Here is a 24576-nt window from a genome sequence, read left to right as displayed (position 1 = left end):
GATTTTTGGTCAACATGGCATCCGTTCTTTGCTTGTTTTTCAACCTTTATCTTTAAAAACTCCAACAAATGTAACTATTGTCTTCAGAGAGGAATCAACCTTGATTCAGTTACTGATTCCGTTCTATAGCAACCGGTACTACTGGTATTACCCGTTAGAGGCAAAACTGGCTTCTTTTCTGGAATTTAAAACTTTTTTGCCTTTGCGTTCCTTTTAAGCTTAAAACTATCTTTGTAATTCCAGAACCTAAGAAGCCACCTGTGTTTGATCAGCACCTTCCTCCAGTAACAGCAAGTGAAGGAGAATTTGTGCAGCTCAGCTGCCACGTGCAGGGATCAGAGCCGATCAGGATCCAGTGGTTGAAGGCTGGGAGGGAAGTAAAGCCCTCAGACAGGTGCAGCTTCAGCTTTGCCGGCGGGACCGCCGTGCTGGAACTGAAGGATGTGGCTAAAGCAGATTCGGGAGATTATGTGTGCAAAGCTTCAAATGTGGCTGGAAGTGACACTTCAAAATCCAAAGTGACCATCAAAGGTACAGATACCTCAGAAGTAGTCCAATTAAGCCAGTGACCGGTCCCATTTATTTGCTTATTACAACTTCAATAAGAATGGAATTCAATTTTTAGAAACATCAGTTATTGCTCATTTGCAATTTATAGCCTCCTTGTTATAACTGAAGTATTAGATAATTTAATGGAAGTAATTTTGATACAGATCATCTGACATTACCCCAAGTTCATCAACCTGTTTCTTGTACCTCTTTCCACCATATCCAAGAAGGTGTAACTAAGTTCCAAAAATGATGCTCTGATAATGTGACATGAGGAAATCTGCTGTCATAGTCCTGGAGGAAATCTGTCGAATAAAGCCAAGTCTAGAAATATAAAATTGGACACTGCTATTATGATTGTAGTTCAACCTGCATGTGAAAGCTGCCACTAGTTATAAATGCCTATGAAACTGCTTTATCTTCCGTAGTCCACTCTTGTACATAGCGAGTTGTAGAGTGAATGATGTCTTTGACAATGCCAAATTCCTAAAGCTTATTTTACGGAGGAATTATTCCGATTTTAAGGTAACTGTAATAACAAAACATGTAAATGTGTCTTTCAGACAAACCAGCCACAGTCCCAGCAGCTAAGAAAGGGGCAGTAGATGGGAAACTCTTCTTCGTGTCAGAACCTCAGAGTATCAGAGTCGTAGAAAGTAAGTACTTTGTGAACCAGTACATCTTCATCTACCTTGTATAATTTTACAGTCGATTTAATTTTGGAAGAACTGATTTGGGAAAATTAGGTTTTTTAAATTCATTTGCTTTCATTCTTCCTTAGAAACCACCGCAACATTCATTGCAAAAGTTGGAGGTGATCCAATCCCAAATGTTAAATGGACAAAAGGGAAATGGAGGCAACTGAACCAGGGCGGTCGCATTCTTATCCACCAGAAAGGCGATGAAGCAAAGCTGGAGATTAGGGACACCACAAAAACCGATTCTGGATTGTATCGGTGTGTCGCATTTAATAAACATGGCGAAATTGAAAGTAATGTTAACCTACAGGTGGATGAAAGGAAGAAACAGGAGAAGATTGAAGGAGATCTGAGAGCAATGCTGAAAAAGTAAGTTCAATTAAAAAAAAAAAAACCACACATGGTCATTTTTCCATTCACAAAAGAGATCTCTCAAGAGGCATGGGCCATCCCCTCCAAGATGCTGATGGTAAATGAACATAAGCACACAGACATTCTCACAAAAGCATATAAGCAAACACCCAATATTTGGGCATAGGTTAGCAGTTCATGAAGATCAGTTTCTGAATGATCATAAAGTTTTGAGAAGGAAGTGAATTTTTATTAAAATTTTAGACAAAGGAAATGGCTAACGGAGAACTTTGTATGTGTCTCAATATGGAATTTTTGTTTCTATGTAGTATTTCTCGTATTCTGAATTCTCTTCTAGATCAAAACTTGAAACATTTCCATAATTACCAATACTTTCAACACAAATTATGTTTCATCATAGGCGATTATTAAATTAATCAACATTTGCTTTCCACACATCTTTCCCATGACATATGATATGTATCCCTTATTAATGCTTTCCATTGCTGTTACTGCTTTTCCTTTTAATTATTTCATTAGACTCTTTGGTAGTAAAATTTACAAATATATATTCTTTCTTAAATTCATTGATTAAATTTCAGTACTTTGTTACAATGGTCCAATCTTAATCTACTTCATCACCAAACCCACATTTTTATTTTTTATTGTGAACGCGGTAAAACTCATTTCTTGAACAAAGGACATAGCACTATGCCTTCGTGAGGGGAACAAAAAGCTTAATGGTACTTATGATCTTTAAATGTTGATAGGCAGTTCAAAATAAGTAGAAGACAGGTGACTTATGTTTATTTCTGATTTCATTTAGGACTCCAGTCTTAAAAAAAGGATCTGGAGAAGAAGAGGAAATCGATATCCTGGAACTTCTCAAAAATGTTGATCCTAAAGAATATGAAAAATATGCCCGCATGTATGGAATCACTGACTTCCGAGGTCTTCTTCAAGCATTTGAACTGCTAAAGCAAAGTCAAGAAGAAGAGACACATAGATTGGTATGATCTTTTGTGTATAGCATCATCTTAAAAATTTACATTTGAAACATCTAATATATATCCATTGAATTCCAGAACCCTACAGCTATATGAGATCATTTAATGTAACCTAAGCAGCATCAGTAATGGAAGCTGAATATAATCCTGCATCCTCTAATTCAATTTTTTCCATATGTAATACTTCTACTTTTTCCTTCTCAGGAAATTGAGGAAATAGAGAAGTCAGAGAAGGATGAAAAGGAATTTGAAGAACTTGTATCATTTATTCAGCAAAGGCTATCACAGACAGAGGTAAAGTGAATCATGAAGATAATACAGTGAACAGATTGTTACTGGGAATTATGAGAGAAGGAGTGACTAATGTGTGTTAATTCTTTATTCTCCTAGCCTGTCACTCTGATCAAGGACATTGAGAATCAGACAGTTTTGAAAGATGATGATGCTTTGTTTGAAATTGACATTAAGATTAATTATCCAGAAATCAAGCTTTCATGGTACAAAGGGACTGAAAAACTGGAACCCAGTGATAAATTTGAAATAAATATCGATGGTGATCGGCATACACTCAGAGTCAAAAACTGTCAACTTAAAGATCAGGGCAATTATAGATTGGTGTGTGGTCCACACATCGCTAGTGCTAAACTAACTGTAATTGGTAAGTAAAAAGCATTTTATTAAGAAAAAAATAAACTTGTGAGATTCACTTACTATTGAGCACATCTGCATGTGATATCAAACAAAATGTTTTCTGTGTCATACCTGCAGAGCCTGCTTGGGAACGGCATCTTCAGGATGTTACTTTGAAAGAAGGCCAGACTTGCACCATGACATGCCAATTTTCCGTGCCAAACGTAAAATCTGAATGGTTCAGAAATGGCAGAATCCTTAAGCCCCAAGGTAGACATAAGACAGAAGTGGAACACAAAGTCCATAAGCTGACCATTGCAGATGTTCGAGCAGAAGACCAGGGGCAGTACACCTGCAAATATGAAGACCTTGAAACTTCAGCAGAGCTCAGAATTGAAGGTGGGTGAATGGCCATGGCTGGGGTTATTAGTGCCCAGGTCAGGGGCAAACGTGGTGCAGGACCCCTCCCGCGGCCGCCCTGCCATTACACATATTCCAAAGTGGTCGTGTGTTCTCCTTTCCTAGCACACACTCACAGCATTCATTCACATCTCAAGATGCACACGAAATCAAAAGGGAAATATTCACCCAAGTGCCGGATCTTTTGCGTGAGTTTTCTTGACCAAGGGCAGATTTCAATCCAAATGAAGACATGACTGTCTAACAGTTATTTAAATTCTGTAATTCTGCTAAATTCAATCATTCTGTATAATTTTACTAAATTGCATAATTCTCACATCTATGATTCTCATTCTAAGACAGAGATCTTGGAAATGACCAGATTTCATAGCTGTAGCTAAAAGATCTTGGCTAACTGTAATAGATCTAAAAAAAAATCTATTTTGTTTATAGAAATTAATTTGAATCTACTTGTCTGAAACTTACTAGATAAAATTAACAACAGATGTCATGCGTGATTAGCAGCTATTTTTCGAAAATAACTATTTTATGTGAGGATTGTATTCCAACCTTCTAAATCTTTGAAATAAAGGGAAATCTCAGGATTTAGGAGCAATATTTATCTCCTAATCTTTTGATCATATGCACTGTCTGAAGACACCCTTGGACTGTAATGATAACATCTACTTCCAGTGGGTGCCCATTTATAGTTGTTGAAATAAAACTTTATAAGACTTAGTTACACGAACATTTCAACTTCTCTGACTTGCTTTAAGTGGATATCAATGCCTGGTTGTATTTTAAGGTTCAAAAATTTTTAGTAGGTTTCCATATAAAGGATCCAGTTGAAACCACTTCTCATTTTTTAAATAATTGCATTCTTATATGATCCTTCAAAAAATAAAAGGCTCACCAGAGTACTTATGATGTCTCAGATGTTCTTGATATTGTTATACATTGAATTCCAGACTTCTAGATAAAATTCTGCAAAGGACCTTCTGCAGCCCATTCTCCTACTAACTACCCCTGCCATTCATTCCCAGGGGCACGGGGGCATGGCCCCTTTGTGCATGGCCACAGGTGTTTACAGAGCAGGTTTCAGAACTCTTAAAAATGAACCATCTGAAATTTAGAAGTTCAGACTTCCTCTTGAGTTTAAAATTATTTCACAAGGAAAGTTATAACATAGTAGGTAATAAACAATTCTAGGTCCTGAATAGCAAAATTCTTTTACAGAAAAAAGAATTTCAAAGTGGAATAAGTTACAGAGTAAAATTAAGTTTATGTTCCCTTTATTTTGAACCCCCAATTTCACTAACATTTTTAAAGTTTAATTTGACTTTAGGGTCATAAGCCCCTTTGACTATTGCCTCTGTGCAAATATTTTAAGGGCTCCCAGGGATTTCTTTACACTTTCCTACATTGGTTCTGAAGAAATACACTTAAGTATTGGGATAATTTCTTGCTACTGATGCATAAAAGAGCACTTTCTTTTTGTTTTATATTTTCAGCCTTTGTTATTTTTCTAGTTGGATACATAGGTGGAGGCTTTAAATACCTGAGGGGAAAGCACGGTGAAAAGCCTTCCCCCCTATACAATCTAACTTGGAATCTTCTTTGTACTTAAACAGCTGAACCAATTCAGTTTACGAAACGCATACAGAACATTGTGGTGAGCGAGCATCAGTCTGCCACCTTTGAATGCGAAGTGTCCTTTGATGATGCTATTGTAACATGGTACAAAGGACCAACAGAACTGACCGAGAGCCAGAAGTACAACTTTAGGAATGATGGTCGCTGCCATTATATGACCATTCACAATGTGACCCCAGATGATGAAGGTAATTTAGTTGATGGCATCTCCGTGAATATATAATTTAAATCTTGTCTGTTTTATATATTCTACCCTAGCTTACACTTACACTCTGTAATTCTATATAGAATATATTTTTTTAGGAAAGAGAAGGATAAATAAATCCATACTGTATTTAAATAAAAAAGTGTTATTTATAAATGTATCAGAAAACAAAAGTTTGATGATTCTTCTTAGGTGTCTATTCAGTAATTGCTCGACTGGAACCGAGAGGTGAAGCAAGAAGCACAGCAGAACTGTACTTAACAACCAAAGGTCAGAAAATTCCCCATTTAAGCCACATTGAAATCCCTGAAACAAACAATCCTGCCCAGACAACTCTAAATACAAAAATGTCATTTTTTTTTCTTTTGCAGAAATCAAGCTTGAGATGAAGCCTCCTGGTAAGTTTAAAAAAACAAAACAAAACCTTGCTCAAATATATTCAGTAGAATTTTGTAAATGATAGAAGCCAAACTGAAATGTCTAAAAATATGATTTGGGTTTTTCAGTAAGATATTATTTGGCAAAATAATTTTCAGGAAATAATATAAATGTTAGGCTTTGGGAGCTTGGGAAATTAGAGATAATAAGGTCTCATTCAGCTGATATCTAGGATATTGCCAAAATTGTGTGGCCATAGAACAGAACCAATTTTCACAGGGAATAAACATGCCTATGTGGGGGCATACAAAAGAACCCTAATTATCTCCGTATCTATGTATTAGATTCTGCTGTTGGACACACCTGACAAACACATCTTAATTGTCTAATAAATATCTGTGGTTTCAGTCCCTCTATGCTTACCCTTAATTGTTCCTTTCCAGATATTCCTGACTCCAGAGTTCCAATCCCAACCATGCCTATCAGAGCAGTACCTCCAGAAGGTAAGACCCAGCACAACACCTGCGCTTGCAGCAACAATATTCTATATATACCTCTAGGAAATTAGCGATGCCCAACCACAGTAGAGAGCCAGAGCACAGCCTTGCATGTCATATTCTTCACTGTGTAATTAAAAATCAAAGCAAGAGAGTAGTAACAATTATATGTGCTATTTATTTGCTCTGATTGATGAATTGGTACTATAACACCTTTGATTACTGAAAGGAATGTGTAAGACTTTTCATTATACTTCACACAAAAAAACCAAACCATGATGATGGCATTTCTTTTCTCCAGAAATCCCTCCTATGGTTGTTCCTCCTATTCCTCTGTTGCTACCATCACCTGAAGAAAAGAAACCACCAGCAAAACGCATTGAAGGTATTTATTTTATGTTATCTACCTAAAGTCAAAATATACAATCAACTATCGCAGACCTGGAAAATGTTGTCTAATGCCACATGTTGGCCCTCTAGTTGCCAATAGGTTGAATTGCCTTTCAAAATGTAAATTACTTGCTCTAAACGTGCAAGACATGTGATTAAACTCTGAAAATCAGACAAACCAAATGCAATGCTTAATGTTAAAATATTTTATCTTAATGTAACCACTGAAACATTAATGGCAAATCTATTTCACATTTCATATTTTATATATTTTAACTATATGTAACTATATAACAATAAAATAATTAACTTCTAGTGAAGCTTCTGGAAATAAACCATACTGGTTTATAGTCATGTTGCAAGTTACAGTGGTTTCTTCTCAATTACAATGTTAACACCTTTTTTTAAAATTGCTATTTTGTTACAAAAATGTGATTTAGAATATCTTTGATATATTTGATTTTTTTTTCTTATCTAAGGAAGGAGTTCACCAATAAGGAGCTCTTGAGTGTGTCAAGGAATTTCCCTTTTCAAATATTTCAGTAGATGAATTATACTATTTGTCCCCAAGCTGCTCGACTAAATCAGTCAACAGACAACCTGGGACTTTCTAGAGTTCTGGGTAGTTGAGAATTGCTGTCAGAATTCTCCTTGCTTCAGGAAAAAATTCTGCATGTCAACGTCAGATTTTTCCATTGCAGTTTCCAGGGTTTGGTGGTGCTAGTATCCCAGTATCTGCTGGCATTGGTGTCAAGAGCTTGAGCTACTTTTCAGCCAGACTCAGGGAAAATTCAGTGAAAAAACAAAAAACAAAACAAAAAGCCTTCCAGTTTTGTGACTAATACATCTGAATCATAAAAGCATTTTTATAATTCATATGAATAGTTAAATATATTTCATCCACTTTTGATAGCAGAGAAGAACGAGAATCAAAAATCATATTTGTTGTCAGAAATAATAATTACCTTAATGAATGATTTAGTCTTTGAGCACTACTGTCAATATGGCTAAGCTTAACTACCCACTGGGAAACTTGGGAAATTAAATCTTATTTAAAAAAATTAAATTTAAAAAATTAAATTATTCATGGATATTAGGAACCATAATTCAAGGTGTAAGTAGGGGCCATGATCAAGGTATAACATCAGCAGCAACAAAGAAAATTTCCACAATATCATAGATAGGACTTTTAATTTTACTAATTCACTTGTTATTCTTCATCCTGACAAATTTAAAGTGTTCTTATCTAAGTGAAACTAAGTGAAAATGTGTACCTTTTCTATTTGTGGTATCATTTAGGTTCATGTTCTGCATGTTTTGAAAACTGTAAGCAGGCATAAAATCAGTGAAGATGTAGAATCACCCTATCACCCTACATACTCTATCTCCATCCAAAAAACATGTTCCACATGCTAGCACAAGACCTTTCTCAAACCCGTATCTTGCAATAATGTTGCAAGAGTCTCATTACCATCAAAACATATGAAAAAATAAAGTATTTCAAGAAACCTCTTCGTTTCCTGAAAACATTTTACTTGTTTACTTCTGACATCTTGTTTTTTAGTGACCAAAAAAGCTGTGAAGAAAGATACCAAAAAAGTTGTTGCAAAGCCCAAAGAAGAACCTAAAGGTATTATCATTAATTAATGAAAAATTGAGTCTTACTGTTTTTCTCCTGGTTAACAATTTTAAACCCCAAATAGTGGAAGGAGGAGGAAGGTAAGAGTTTGAATTCCCAAAGTGGAGCCTCTCCCTTCACTCACTCTCACCCTCTTCTAGAACTCAGCCCGCGCTTTCTCTTTGTCAACCTTCCACGCTTTCCTTTTTTTTCTCCCCGTCCTCCTGTGCCTGTGTCTGCCCATGGCACACAGTGGTAACACCAGAGAGTTCTTGTTATTTCTGGAGGGCGCTGCCTACCCACCCCACAGCTGCTTTTGATCCAGTCCTACCGATTGATGGCCAGGGACTGATGCTAATATCCAGTGGCTGCTCCAGCCCAACTCAGAAGCCTTCCTGGCTCACCTGAGCTGTCAGTCCCTGCAGAAAAACAAAACACTTTTTGAAGGAGGATCAGTTCAATTACTTCCTTTTTTTTTTCTTTACTATATCCTGGAAGAGTTTTAAGAGGAAGACTAGATCACTAAATTTAAGCAAATTGTTTTACCTGTTTAACTAAGATCAGAGTAAGGAAGCCCTCCTGCAAGGAGGAGCATCCGGGAGCACCAAGCACCACCCCAAGATGTTTTTCTGAGTCCAAACATTATGGCAGAAGAGGGCGCTCATAAAGCATGGGTATTTCCTCCACTTTACAGTTAACCATTGAAAAAATTAAACATGCATTATTTTGTTAGCATTAGGCTTACTGAATAGTCTCTTCATGTCTCATGTTAATTGAAATTGTTTTAAATCAACCTAAACTAGAATCAAGTTCAGCCTTTCCCTATTTTTGTTAATACGGCATTGCATAGCAATGCTGGTGAGCTAAATATGGAAATTATAAAGGGGTTTGGTATACTAGCAGTAGTCACAGACGGTACAAATAACTGACAAAGATGCACAAGATTAGTAAACATTAAATAACGCATACTCTAAAAATAAACATGTTTTCTATTTTTTAAAATCCCAGAGGTTGACAAGAAGCCCCAGCCTCCTACTGTCTTGATTCCAGCAAAAGGTAAGTGAAAGATATTGTTAAATATTTTTTGTATCTCTGAGATTTGCATCTCTGCTTTGTCTTCTTATTTTTTACATAGAAGCCTTCTAGCTGATTGTAAAGTTATGGCATCTCCTCTGCCATGTTACAATTAGCACTAGAAAGGACTACGTCCTATTGCTCCTGGCCCCGGAAGGGAAGCAGACAGGTGTTTATGCAGCCTCAGGGCTGTAGACACAGAGAAAGTAGTGGAAAGGGAGGCACCCTCCTTACCGTTTCAGCTGTAGCTAACACAGGTGCTAAGGATCACGTAAACGATGTTAGCCTTATTTTTTTTAATTTTATTATGAAAGCAACTAATTGATTTGGTAACATAATTTTAAGTATTATCTTTATTAAACTGATTATAGAGTCACATTCAACTATCAAAAGTGTCGCTTTAAAATTAGAAATGTTTCTGAAAGAATAAATTGGAAACTTAAATAGAGGTTAACATTAGATGTAAATTCCATTAAATGATCAAATGGTAAAATATCCCGTGGGAGTTCTCATAGAACAGTGGAAGATGTGTCCATTGGGTGTTTACTGAACTCCATTCTGTTCACACTGGAAAAATCCTCAGATGAAGAGCAAGTGCGTCTCCATACTCTTTACTGTGTTCCATAGCCAACAAAAATGTAAACAGAACCAATACCCAGAAAATGAAATTAACGACATCATACTGAGATCTGAGATACTGATATTGTGTGACAACATAGACTTTTGGTTTATGAAGTAACGGTGCGAATATAATTAATATGCTAATATTGCTTGTTGGTTGGTTGGTTTGTTTCAGCTCCTGAAATTATTGATGTATCCTCCAAGGCTGAAGAAGTAAAAATAACAACCATAACCAGAAAGAAAGAGGTTCACAAAGAACAAGAAGCTGTGTATGAGAAGAAGCGCACTGTTTCTGAGAAGAAACTTTTCATCGAATCTCTGGAGGAACCTTACGATGAACTAGAAGTAGAACCCTACACGGAGCCATTTGAAGAACCTTACTATGAAGAACCAGATGAAGACTATGAGGAGACCAAGGTAGAAGCGAAGAGGGAAGTTCACGAGGAATGGGAAGAAGACTTCGAGGAAGGCCAGGAATACTATGAAAGGGAAGAAGGTTATGACGAAGGGGAGGATGACTGGGAGGAAACTTACCAAGAGAGCGAAGTGATCCAAGTGCAGAAGGAGGTTTACAAAGGTGTGTATTGACCGGGCAACTTCTTTTCTCTTTTCCTCAGTGCATGATGTTTTCGGGGCTATTAACCTGAGCTGCAATAGATAGGAAAGGAGTGAAATGACCATTTCGATCTTTTAAGGTTAGACCTTTTTAGAAACTTACTCTTGACGTTTCTTCAGTCACTTTCAGGTTCGACAATTTTAAGTTGAATCATGTAGTCCCATCACGAGATTCCAAATGCTGTCTTCTAATGCAGAAATCCGGGGTTTACTTCCATTGCCTTCTGCACCTCTGCTGGATCCTGCTTCAAAATCCAGCGCCAGGGATCATGTTAGCCATAAAGATCCCAAACACAATACTTTCCACAAATATATATTCTTACTTCCTTTGTAGTCAAATATAATCTACTAGGACTTACTTATTTAAGCATCCCTTCTTATTCCTCTGTTTTTGTTAAAGAATCGCACGAGAGAAAAATTCCAGCAAAAGTGCCCGAAAAGAAAGCACCACCTCCAAAAGGTATGAATTTGGAATTATTGAACTAGATCAGAACATCCATATCATTATCATGGCTTGTTTGGCAAAGATGTATAAGTCACCAGTCCAATCCAATAGGCACAACTTCTTCTCTAAGCTTTATTGTATCAGTGAATTTTTTTTCCTGAGAATATCTGATTTACTTAATGCAAAAATTAAAAAGATGATAAAAAGATGTTGTGATAAATATTTTTTAAAACAACCAAAATATTTGAAGTACAGAAATTTGTACTTAAAGTTCAGAGTACCAAACTTGCTTCTTTCTTAAAAATTATATATATATGTATATATGCATGTATACATATATATTTATATATAAACATACGTAGATGCATAGTAGAAACAGAATTTGAATAGAAATTCTAAAAGTACTGCAATTTCTTTAAAATGCTTGCAGTTATAAAGAAGCCAGTAGTTGAAAAAATTGAAAAGACTTCTCGAAGAATGGAGGAACAGAAAGTTCAAGTCACCAAAGGTATTATGATTTAAAACATTTCTAATACCATGTACACACGTCACCTGTTTACTGATATATATTTCCATGTTAGTTATTTATATAATTATCTAAACTAAGGTATTTTTAAATTTTGTGCAAAGTAATATTCTTCACAATAGAAATATATTTGTACATATTTTTTAAGTACCTGAAGTCTCAAAGAAGATTGTTCCACAAAAACCTTCTCGGACTCCAGTGCAGGAAGAAGTTATTGAAGTGAAAGGTATACATCTTTGTCTTTCCAGTTACAAGTTTTAAACATTTTTATTTATGTCTATGTATATGTGTACATATATTACTAAACAATTCACAAATCTGAAACTACCAAAATACATTCTTCTACAGTATATATCTTATGTTGAGTTGCACATGTGTATAATTTAAGGAAATAATAACATTCCCTTTGTTTCTAGTTCTGCTTTAAAATTACATATTTTTTTAATTTAAGGAAGGTTTTGTTTAATAAATAGTCTTCTAACTTTACTATGCAAGGCATTCCATTGCATATAATATTCCCTATCCTCTCGTTTATATGCATAAACCCTAATGGATTTGGAAAAGCACCACATTACGTGTGAAGAAGTTGTGTCTATTTGATTCCCATTTAACAATGTTTGATAAAGGCTGCATGGGTCATTTGTCCCTATATATCAGAACATGGTTTGTATTCTTGTCAATACTGAATTTATCTCAAGCTACTCATACTAACTCACTCATTCTGTGTCTAAAGACTTACATGTAGTGTGCAATCTATGTATTTGATCGGGTATCTTGTCCTAGAAAAAGAAATACTAAATGTGAAATATTCTCTTTAAAGTACCAGCTGTGCATACAAAGAAGATGGTTATTTCAGAAGAAAAGATGTTCTTTGCTTCTCACACAGAGGAGGACGTGTCAGTCACAGGTATAAGGCACATTTGAATTTGGGGGCTCAGATGGAAGGGCTTTAGGTGAATTTTTATCTCTCTTCTTCATACCTAATTTGTGATTATGAAGGCATCTCTGTCTCCTTGTAGCTCTCTGTCGCCTTTTCATTGCACACTTGTCTCTGTTTTAATTTGTATTTCAATATTCTTTGTGAATTATAATTACCACCCATAATATGGCATACCAGTAATTAAAATGTACATTTTTTAAAGTCCCCGAGGTACAGCAGAAAACTGTTACTGAAGAGAAAATTCATGTTGCTGTTTCCAAAAAGATTGAGCCTCCACCTAAAGGTATTAGTCATTCCTTCTAAGTTTAAAATCTTTTTAAAATTTCCATCATAAGCCTCTGGATATGTTAATATTGAAGAATGGATTTGGTCACACAGTCAGCAGGCCTACAGCCACTAGGTACAATGGACCTTCCAGGGTGGGGGGTGGAAAGACCATGAGGAGCCCGCAGGAGAGGGGAATGGAAATGGATGGAGGCTCTGGCCCCAGCTTCAGGGACCTTATAATCTGGTGACCAGCTACTTGGAAATAGAAATTTGATGTCCTGGAGCCAGCTTGTGCCCACTCACCAGAGCTGATGGTTAAGTTTGCAGGAATTTTGCTACCCAGTGTTCAACACCTCCGTGATTAAAAGTTGAACTACATAAACTCACAATTACACAAATTATATTAAAATCTATGATAATAATCAAAACTCCTAACTTCCACTTTCACTGCATGTTATTATTCTCTGTTTCTGAGGTTGTTTACATCGATTGTGCCTAAGCGGTGGAAGTCCTAGATTGCGGTGGGCTACTGCGCATCATTCCCCACTCCACGACCATGATGTCTCGCTTGTTAGCCAGGGTGGGAGTATTTACACCACCATAGAAATTGGAAGTCGGCAGCTGCTACAAATTAGGGCTCCCCCTCCCCCACACACCCAGCCCAAATTGTTAAACTTTTAGGATACAAAAAATATTTAAGATAATCTAATGCAATTGCTATAATGCAGTTGCCTTGTAAATGTAGAGTTTCTAAAACTGGTGTCTGAGGCACTGGCACCTCTAAGGAAGGGCGGTTCCTGCCTGTTCCTAATTAAGTGCAGGCTCCAGCTGTTGAAGGTCAATAACAACCACAACTTTTTCTAATTTGCCTTTCCTCCGGTTCCCTCGCCTCTTGCTTCTAACATGGAGTTTTCTTGCATTCATTTGGCATAAAAGAGACATGTCTACTCTTTATTTTAATTCTGTCCTGCAACAGCATATGCCTTGTTGTAAAAACACATGATTTCTCAAAAATGGCACTTTTCTTTTTTTTATAAAGTCCCTGAGCCACCTAAGAAACCAGTCGCGGAAGAAGTGGTTGCTGTTCCCGCTCCTAAAAAGGTGGAGCCCCCACCAGCCAAAGGTAGAATAACATTTTGAAAAAAATTTCTTAGTGTCTGTCTTTTTGTATCTTTTTCTATGGGATCTGTGCATTAATGGAGTAGCATCTGTAAAGGATTTGTAATGTTTCCTGTGTATGTGATCTCATTAGCTGTGGCAATGTGTTATACAAGTATCAGTAACTTTAGACCATACAAACTGGGTGTTTGTTTCATGGAATGTATGTAACGTCTCTATGGTATTGATTTATTTTGCATACATTTCTACCACAAGTAGAGCATGTTTAGTGACTTCCTAAATTCTTACACTTACTGAGGGTTTATGCTTTCGTGTCATCTTAAATGTCTCAGAAGGAAACTAGAATTCTCAACCTTGTTTCAACAATGTTATCTTTAAAGTTCCTGAAGTTCCCAAGAAACCTGTGCCAGAGGAGAAAAAGCCTGTTCCTGTACCCAAAAAGGAACCTGCCGCTCCCCCAAAAGGTACACCAGGACTGATCGGGGGCAACCCTTTGCCCCAAATGCCAGCCTTTTGCTTTATATGGTCTTCATACGTGTCCTATGCTGTCTTACAATTTTGCGTCTTTTAGGTGCCCCTCGTGGTTTTCATTTGTTGGTCACCTTCCAAGCCTGTACTCTTGACATACATTATTTACGACACTGAACAGTCCAAAGACGACACCAAAAGTGTTCTTAAAATAAGTAACTATGTCAAACTGCTATCTTAAACTTTTACTATCTATCCTGTGTTAGAGAAAGAAATCTTTGCGAAACTCATTTTCTACAGGCACGTTTCTAGGAAGACTCTTTTACCCCTCATTTATGCGATTTTTCTTAATAAAAAACACTTCCATGAGTTAGAAAGAGTCACAACTGGAAAGTGCAACTTAACGAGATAAAGATGTATACATTGCTTCTGGTAACTGCCATTCTTCCAAAAAGTCAATAGCGGCAAGTCTAGAATAGTTGGAAACATTGATTTTTGACATTTACTTTGACCATGTTTCCTGACATTAAACTGAATGTCAATATTTGCCATAAGTGTTGCAGTTATCTAATTAGCTAGTCAGGGGACCTTTCATATACGTATGTTCGGATTCATCGTGCTAATCCTTTATTTTGGTTTTTGAATTTGGTTTGTTCCTTTTTGGGGGAGAGGGTTGGTGATGTAAAAGACACTAATTTGGGGGCACCTGGGTGGCTCAGTCAGTTAAGTGGCTGCCTTCGACTTAGGTCATGATCCCTGGCTCCTGGGATCGAGCCCCACGTCTGGCTCCCTACTCAGTGGAGAGCCTGCTTCTCCCTCTCCCTCTGCCTGCCGCTCTGCCTACTTGTACTTTCTCTCTCTCTATCAAATAAATAAAATCTTAAAAAAAAAAAAGACACTACTTTTGGATGCAATGAAGCTACAAACTGCATACCTCTGGTCTATTACAGAGAGATTCAGTATGAATTTGGTATCATCCAGTTTAGGAAAACCAGGCTTACTGAAATCATACATTTTAAATAGTGTTCCCATTTTGCCAGACTTCCCATTTTCCATTTTTTTCCTAAACCAAATCTGTTTCTCTCTTTCTCAAATTCTTGACTCTTTCAGAATTCTGAGTCTTATAAAAAAATGATTCCTGACTAATCATTAAAATACGATTTCTGATTATCTAATCATTAAAATATGGTTATGTGAAAAAAAGATACATTAAAAAAGTCATATTACTAAAACCAGTACTAATACCAAACCCACTTATGCTGAGGGAGACACAGAGGCATGTCTCACCTACCATTAAAAACAAATATACATAGTAATGTATATATATGCATAAATAACCATGTATAGATAATATATACAGACATAAGTATATATATCTGTATAATTACATCAGGATATTACAAATGAAAGCATAGAGGTTCAAGAGTTCACAAAAGGTGCTGTTTTATTTAAAATGGAAACAAGTATTGCCAGCAATGCATGCTGTTAAAATACATCTGCCAGTTAAAAATTCCATATAATCAACATTAGAATAGATAAACCAAGCCATTGTAAACCTTTCTGGGTCAGAGATCCTGTTGAAAACTATGGAGCCTCTTAGAGAAAAGCATGTATGCGTATACGCACAAAATTTCATACACAGAGCTCCCCAAAGTCATTGACACATGGATATCAGATTGAGAAGCCTACTCTAGAATGAGTGTTTCCTGAGTTTTAAACACACTACAGTTACACCAAAAACAAACAAAATCAGAAGAGAAATGGGAAAAATGGTATCATATAGATACAATTATTCTAAATATGTCTTAGTCTAAGATAGTCTTAAATTAAGTCCATTGTTATTATGGATTCCATTTCTTGACACAAAGCCTAACAAGACTTTGCTATATTCTATATCTACACTCTTTATTGTTTGTGTAGTCACTAATTTGTTTTTATCAAAAGCATACCAATATATAAAGAATGAATTTTGTACATATCTTTTTGTGTATATGACTCATTTTTAATTGCCTGAATGCCTCTATAACATTACTTGTGACATTTATTACATTGTGACCTTTTTAACATTATAGTTTAATTTTCTGCATTATTTTGTCAATGCATAGAAACTCTGACATTAATGAACTACTAAAGATTGGTTTGTGTGCCTACGTCCATTCATAAAAGTGGCATAGGTTGAACTAATGTTCTGTTTTAAAAACTTTTTAAGTCCCAGAGGTGCCAAAGAAACCTGTTCCTGAAGAAAAGATACCGGTTCCTGTTGCAAAGAAAAAGGAAGCTCCACCACCTAAAGGTATAGTGCCTTGCTTGGTAAAGAAGCCCTATTTTTATATCTTGAGTACAAAACACTTTTGTGTTTAATTATCTGTTGAATTAGTTTAATTCAAAACGAGTGTTTTATGGTGTGAGTAATAATTCAACAGAAGTGTCTGTCCACCTGCCTACTTTCTTACAAAATAGATTAATTAAATTAGCTGCTTTGGAAAATACAAAGTCATTTCTAAAAATTAATGTCTTTTCAAGTTCCTGAAGTACAGAAGAGGGTTGTCACAGAAGAAAAAATCACCATTGTTACTCAAAGAGAGGAATCTCCACCACCAGCAGGTACTTAATTCCATCTTCATAAATAATCTTGTCTTTCGTTCAAGCTTCTTTAATTGCATGCCTTCTTTAATGGGCATGCCAATTTTGTGTTGCTCTTTTATTTTGCCTTTCTGAGAATCTTAAAATCAAATTCTATCCTTTAAGTGCCAGAAATACCGAAGAAGAAAGTTCCTGAAGAAAAAAGACCTGTTCCTCAAAAAGAGGAAGAAGCTCTACCACCAAAAGGTATTGTCTCTCTGTCTTTCCAAGAACCATCTTTATATAACATCATGTAAGAAGGCAAATGGTGGTTTTGTTGGTTTTGTGATATGAATACATTGTGGGTGTATATCTGTGTTTGGGGTTGGGCTTCAGTGAGATAACTCTGAAGTTCTAAAAATGCGTGTTTCTAAATGCCAGTTCTACGTAAGAAACCAGTCCCTGAAGAGAAAGTTCCTGTACCAGTTCCTGTCGCTAAGAAAGCTCCTCCGCCCCGAGGTAGGATTTGTCTCAGACCTCTGACGAAAATGTTGTTGCCTGTGAATTCTTGCTTCGTTCTATCCGGTGTCTTCTTGTATGACCCTCCGTCTCTCTTCTGACAGAATGTGTGTATGTGTGTATCCTCATGATGTTTGTTGCATAACTTGTTTTCCCATTTTGTTAGAGTGGCGTACTGTGCATTTCTTCCCCACTCTTAGGGAAAGAGGATTGTTAAGATTCTTGATTTTTACACTTCAACTTAATGCTTTTTTAAAGCTGAAGTTTCTAAGAAAACTGTGGTAGAAGAAAAAAGATTCGCTGCCGAAGAAAGACTATCTGTTGCAGTTCCTCAAACAGTGGAAGTCATGCAACATGAAGGTATATAATCAGAAGTGAGGAGAGAAATGGGTGTGCGTGTTTCCTCAAAGTCTTTCCAGATGTGACTGTTTACCTTATAAGTTGTCCTTATCAGTGTCTACTTGCCGTAGCCTTCTGAGACTGAGTCTTTTGTGTCTGTACTGGTCTTAAATCATTTCAAGAGAGTGAATGAGGTGCTGAAAAGGTGATGATTGTTAACGTGGCCACACTTGGACATCATTTGAATATCCTTCTCAGTCTTGGTCTGTACTGTCCCCTTATCTTCAATCAGCTCTCTCTTCCATGTAATGGGGAGGCACTACTCAGCAGTTACAAGAACCATTATCCAGCTGTAGGGAACACATGGCTATTACCAGTATTTCAGGGGGCTGAGTTTAAATTAAATATTATCTTTTAAAATATTCACAGAGGAGGAGTGGAGTTATTCAGAAGAAGAGGAAAGAGTATCCGTTTCAGTTTATAGAGAAGAGGAAAGAGAGGAGGAGGAAGAGGAAGTGGAGGTTACAGAATACGAAGGTAAACAACAGCAATGAGCCGGAGATGATCTGGAGTCTTGATGAGCTGTTTCCTTTCACAGATTGTTTATCAGATTAATTAAAGTGGACACAAATTCGTGAATAGCCAAGGGCCTCATTAGATGCATCTTTTGATCAAAATACAAGATTCAGGAACATTACTTAGAGTAAAAATCCAATGTATTGTTTGTCTATCCTCTCTTACTTGGCTATAAGGGGGGAGTGGGGGGAGGCCTCATATTTACAGGTAATTAATGGTGACGGTATCTCCATCTACATTTATCCTTTCAGTAGACAGGACTTGGTTTCAGCATGTTGGGCCGGCATAAACATCACCTGGTAGTCTAATGTCTAAACTATGGGTGACATAAAGCAGTGTTGACAGCACAACTCACTAATGTGTCCTGACTCAGTTTTTAAATGAATAAGAAATTGTATTACCTTATTACATTCCAGAAGTCAAGGCCATGTTTGAGAGTGAAGCACTGAACACAGAGGTCTTTCTTATATTTCATGTATGGAGAAAACAATTATGTAATATCTCTGATTGAATTAGCTTGTTGTTTAGACGCTCCTATATCTATAATGCTAGTTCTCTATGGTTTCTTAAGGATTGAACAATGAGCTTTATCTCAGTCCTTTGCAATGAATTAAGATACTCACTAGGTTTACTGCTGAAGTCCAGCACTCTGGCTAAAGCTACAAATCTGAAAGAACTTTCCTAAGAAAGTTCTAATGTAGCTCTGCTTCAAAGAAAAATCAGTAAGTTCTACAACAAATTAACTCTCTTCCTAAAAAACATGAATAGACTCCTATATGTAGATGCCCTTGAGTGCGTTTCTGACTAATAAAAGGTGCCCCACTTCTTCTCCATGTGGAAGAAAATTCCATGTAAAATCCTGATGTGCAGTCTTAATGGAATGGCTTGGAACAAGGCAAGATGGGACATGACTCCCAAGAGGAAGCCCACTGGTTCTGTTGTGCTTCCTGGGAAAGGCGGCCAAGGTGTTGGGCATAAGTCAGGAATCTGATAGATCAAAGAGGGCCCCATCCCTTCTAGACATATTTGGGAAACCAAACATAACCTGTACACAAGGAAAGTCCTCATTGCATGGATCTGATTTCAATTTTTGACAGTATGCATTATAAATCTCTTTCAGTATTATAGCTAAAAGGAGAGATGTTCTATGATACTCTTTGTTTTCATTAAGTCTAGATCTAGGGAAAAGATGGGTAGCCTATTAAGTTTACTTCTAGTTACATATCTAGAGATATGTCTACAACTAGATCTTCCTATTCTGTAATTAACTTTATACATACAGGCTCAAAAACCATATGAAGACACCTGTCTCTTCTACCATACTTGCCCCCACAAAACTAGGAAAAAAAAAAGCTTGTTTCCAAGTCCTCAGTAGGTTTTTCACATGTAATACAGGTCTTTTCTTTTTTATCATTCAATTTATGTCTCCTCAAGTGTATGTTTCTGCCCTGAAGCCTTCAAATCTAGAGTGCTCTGTTATTTTTGAAACTTATCTTCAAATGCTTGTTATTAATTTAGCCGCTAGGATTGTTTTTATGTCTTGTACTTATTCTGTTCTTCCTGCGAATATAAGCATTATTATCTTTACGATACACTTGAAAATTAAATTACTGAAACTTATTTCCCAATTTCTTTATTAAGGCATATACTTTGATTAAAATGCACTTTTGGGGGGCTTTAGATGGGAACAGTCGGGGATTTGGCAAGTGTTAAACTTTTTATTATTTTAATTACTCTTTGAAGTAATAAATCACAGGTGAAATTAAACATGAAAAACACTACAACTTTTCTTTAAAACTGATGTCTTTTAAAGTGTTGGAAGAGCCTGAAGAATACGTTGTAGAAGAAAAGATGCACTTTATCTCTAAGAGAGTTGAAGCCGAACCAGCAGAAGGTATACCAACCCTTAAATTAATTTTAGCCCTATTTGTGTTTGGCTTGTCCCGTTCTTTATCTTCTCTTGCAGTCAGTCTATCACTTGTATTGCCTTTATTGATAACTACTGTGTCTAAGTAAACAGATTGCTTACATTTTTATTGAAAAGAAATCTGAGCATTTCTACAAGTGTATTTTATCATCTTTTCAAGTGGTTGAGAAGCATGAGAAGAAGATTGTACTGAAACCGAAAATTCCTGCTAAAATAGAGGAGCCCCTACCAGCTAAAGGTACAGTTCTCGCTCAAAGAAATATGGTACCCTTTGTCTTAATAACTGTATCAGTGCCTTCTGTTTGCGTGTTTCTGAGTTTTGTCAGCACCGATGTATAGTCGTTTTTGCTGAATAGAGTCATTAATGTTTGTGTGTATGTATGATCTTTTCAAAAAGTGAATTCTAAGCCCCAGATATCACTTCCTCTGTAATACAAACTAATATTCTTCAACCTAATCTTTCTAAAGTTCCTGAAGCACCTGTGCCAGAAAAGAAAGTCCCTGCCGCAGTTCCCAAAAAGGAAAAGGTGCCACCAGGTATCCTGGGCTTTACTTTATTCTTGAACAATGTCTTTCTTTTTCATCTTAAATTGGTCCATTCTTCAAATTTTTGTAACATTAACAAGAAAATAGTGCCTGTGGTTAACATCTTTTCATCTTGTGTGCTTGACCCTGTGCCTGATATATTTTAAGTGCCAGAAGAGCCAAAGAAGCCAGTTCCAGAAAAAAGGGTTCCTCCAAAAGTGGCTAAGAAAGAAGAACCTCCCCCCACCAAAGGTAAATGAAACCCTCCAGCACAAAAACCAAAAACATGTCTTTCATCCTCTCGCTGCTGTCCTTGGGTCACACCTTTTATATGGAAGTTATTGGAGTATGTTGGAGGCTATGGTGTATTACTGCCTTATCTATGGGTGGAGTATTACTTGTTGTGAAGTTTATTTGTATGTATGTTGTGATTTGCCGTAGTCTAAAATCACAGTACTTTCGGGCCAATAACTGCCCCCCAAAAAATCCACTTTAAGTAACTTAACTCCCTAATCCTAAAATTATCTTTCAAGTGGCTGAGAGGCACATGCAAATTACCCAAGAAGAAAAAGTTCACGTTGCTGTAACTAAAAAAGAGGAGCCTCCAAGAGCAAGAGGTACATGTGACCTTTCAATACACGGACTATTGTACTTAGCCTCTTCTCTTTACCAAATGCACTGCTCATGGGTGTTTGTTGTTGTTGTTTTCGTTGCTATAGTTGTTTTTTTATGTTTTAAATAATGAAAATGTCAAGTCCTTTATGTTTGAGTTACTATTATATGACTGCCTTTCATGGTCTGAGTGAGGATAACAGTTCTTAAAGTGAAATCTGTCTTTAAAGTGCCCGAGGAACCCAAAAGAGCTGTTCCAGAAGAAAAAATTCCAAAATTCAAACCTAGGAGAGAGGAAGAACTACCAGCAAAAGGTATACTAACTTTTTCAAAAATCAAAATAAGCATGGAGGTATTAAAACTAATCTAGTGGAATTGGGATCTTTAGAGAAAATAATTTAAATACATCATAAAATAAGTAATATGCACTTATGTGCTATTTCATATCACTTCAAAGCTCAACATTTCAGATGCCAGAAAGTACTCCTCTTCTTTCTTTTCCACAAAAGTGTGAAGCTCCCCCAGATATGTACTTTCCCTTAAAATCTACTTGCCCTCTAATACGTTATGTATGTATACTAAACTCATCTGCCCAAAGGATTGTTTTGTGTGGTAATCTTCGATAAAATTAAAAAAAATTTATTTTTATTTTTTAAAGATTTTATTTATTTGACAGAGAGAGACACAGCAAGAGAGGAAACACAAGCAGGGGGAGTGGGAGAGGGAGAAGCAGGCTTCCCGCCGAGCAGGGAACCCGATGCAGGGCTCGATCCCAGGACCCTGGGATCATGACCTGAGCCGAAGGCAGATGCTTAACCATCTGAGCCACACAGGCACCCTGATAAAATTTAAAATTTTTAAAATCCTGAGTTTTCTGCATTGTGCCAGTGGAGCTTCTTGAAAATACTTTAGAATTCAGATGAAGACACTATTCATGGGACTCAGGTTTCTGTCCAATGCTTGTTTGATAGTCACTGTTGCTACTGTCTGGTTGTCTTTTTGAGCTCTCTTATATATACTACTTGATCTTCCTAAAGTTATCATTATCTTTGAAGCACTAAGCAGGTTAGAAAAAAGCATTCCTCTGTATATTAGACCATGTTTATTTCCAAGTCTGTTGCTTTTTCTTACAATGTGAATGATGGGCATGGGGATGGTTGTCTTTGTGGATTGTTCATACACGGTATCTCTTAACACATATATATTCAAGATCTCATAATTCACTTTTAATAATTACTCTTTTTAAAGTCACTGAATTCAGAAAAAGAGCTGTTAAAGAAGAAAAGGTATCCATTGAAGTTCCAAAAAGAGAAGCTCTTCCCATGAAAGGTATATTGTGCTTTCACTAAGTATTAAACTGAAGCATGAAACTACACAGCTCTTTGCCTGTTACTTCCTAATCTGACTCCCACCCTTTATTGGCTTATTGTTGACTAAGGGCAGGAAATCTAACATTTGAAATCATAAATAGTGAATTGTACACTCTGTAATACCTTGACCAGGAAAAGACATTCACGTTCTCCCATAACCAGTGCATGAATCCATCACATAAGAATGAAATCAAAGTGCATTGGCACTATCACCCCTAAATGAGCTTCAAGTAAAATCTTGCCTGTTGTCAATATTATTCTAGAAGTAACCGTAACTGAGGAGAAAGAATGGTCTTACACCCGGGAAGAAGAAATTGTTTCAGTAGAACAGGAAGAGGCATATGACGAATATGAGGAATATGACTATAAAGAATTTGAGGAATATGAACCAACAGAAGAATATGACCAATATGAAGAATATGAGGAACGTGAATTTGAACATTATGAAGAGTTTAAAGAGCATGAAGAATATGTCACAGGTATGAGCAAAATGCAAACCTGCCATCACCTTAAATACATGCAGATTCCATTAGAGCAGGATAAAAATTTGGATGCCCGAAGAAATTTAGAAAGAACTTTATTTCATTTGACAAATTCAGAATTTTTTTCTTAGATAACTTCCAGAAAAAAAGTTTCTATGAATCTTAAGGTTCCTATTAAACTTTGGTTCTGGGAATAATCTATTTCCTCCCTCATTTTTGCTTAGACACAAAATAGCAAATGCCCCAAAGTTCCTTTCTCAAAGGGTTACGAGTTTATCTGCAAGTGCCCATGATCATTCCAAAACATGGAATGTCTAAACATCTCTTAAAGTGTGTTATTATCAAGCACCATAGGAAAATACACTCCCTCAGGGTTCCCATCATGAAAACTTGACAAAGACTACTTCCAAAGTAAAGACAGAGATGAAGGCTAACGAAAGCAGTTATGTTATAGCTAATGACGATCAGACTTGTAGGTGTATAATTTTGGTTCCACACAATTCATTTATTTTACTCAATAAGTTCCTACTGGAATTTTGAAATGAAGCAATATTATTTCACTTCCCCAATTTCTTATGTTTCATAGCCTCACTTTGAGAACATTCTATGTGGCTGTACAGATAGCATTAAAAAACAATATTATATACAAGGAATAGCACAGAGGACCGTAGGGAAAGGGAGGGAAAACTGAATTGGACAAAATCAGAGAGGGAGACAAACCATGAGAGACTCTGGACTCTGGGAAACAAACTGAGGGTTATAGAAGGGAGGGGGGTGGGGAGATGGGGTAACTGGATGATGGGTATTAGGGAGGGCACATGTTGTGATGAGCACTGGGTATTATATGCAACTAATGAATCATCGAACACTACATCAAAAAGTAATGATGTACTGTATGCTGGCTAATTGAACACAATAGTAAAAATAATAAAATTAAAAAAATAAAGTAATAAAACCCAATATTATATAGAAAGAAGTTTTAACCATGATTTTTTTCTACCTGAAGTGAAATGAGACTGTTAATATGTGGAAAAGAGTTACAATGATCTCGTTGAAGCAAAAAGCCAGGAGGAAAGGGCACTGTCAGCTTGTTTAGGGCTTATTCTACTTGGACCTGTAATTCTCACTCACATTTAGAGGCTATGACTACACTGTAGATAAAAGATATATAAAGAAATAACATTTTTTATTTATGTTCCAAAGTCTAACATTAA

The 24576-nt window shown here is 36.4% G+C and overlaps 1 protein-coding gene across 1 annotated transcript in view; it reads left to right on the top strand.

Moving 5' to 3' along the window:
* Positions 1–24576, top strand: part of TTN (titin) — a 271518-nt gene that overhangs the window by 98740 nt on the left and 148202 nt on the right. Inside the window, 36 exon segments of the mRNA XM_027590660.2 lie at positions 244–531; positions 1113–1205; positions 1331–1616; positions 2425–2608; positions 2810–2899; positions 2996–3263; positions 3374–3634; positions 5266–5475; positions 5685–5762; positions 5864–5890; positions 6314–6373; positions 6669–6752; positions 8322–8387; positions 9384–9431; positions 10246–10647; positions 11086–11145; positions 11561–11638; positions 11805–11882; positions 12477–12563; positions 12799–12879; positions 13903–13986; positions 14363–14446; positions 16660–16743; positions 16974–17054; positions 17199–17279; positions 17454–17531; positions 17790–17905; positions 18302–18407; positions 20260–20340; positions 20534–20611; positions 20842–20910; positions 21067–21150; positions 21432–21515; positions 21741–21824; positions 22759–22839; positions 23144–23359. Of these exon segments, the coding sequence (XP_027446461.2) occupies positions 244–531; positions 1113–1205; positions 1331–1616; positions 2425–2608; positions 2810–2899; positions 2996–3263; positions 3374–3634; positions 5266–5475; positions 5685–5762; positions 5864–5890; positions 6314–6373; positions 6669–6752; positions 8322–8387; positions 9384–9431; positions 10246–10647; positions 11086–11145; positions 11561–11638; positions 11805–11882; positions 12477–12563; positions 12799–12879; positions 13903–13986; positions 14363–14446; positions 16660–16743; positions 16974–17054; positions 17199–17279; positions 17454–17531; positions 17790–17905; positions 18302–18407; positions 20260–20340; positions 20534–20611; positions 20842–20910; positions 21067–21150; positions 21432–21515; positions 21741–21824; positions 22759–22839; positions 23144–23359 (4320 nt within the window).

This window comes from Zalophus californianus, chromosome 3 (genome assembly GCF_009762305.2).
Source record: "Zalophus californianus isolate mZalCal1 chromosome 3, mZalCal1.pri.v2, whole genome shotgun sequence".
NCBI classification, from domain to species: domain Eukaryota; kingdom Metazoa; phylum Chordata; class Mammalia; order Carnivora; family Otariidae; genus Zalophus; species Zalophus californianus.
Note: the sequence above shows the minus strand (reverse complement) of the source record. Positions and strands in the feature narration are given on the sequence as shown.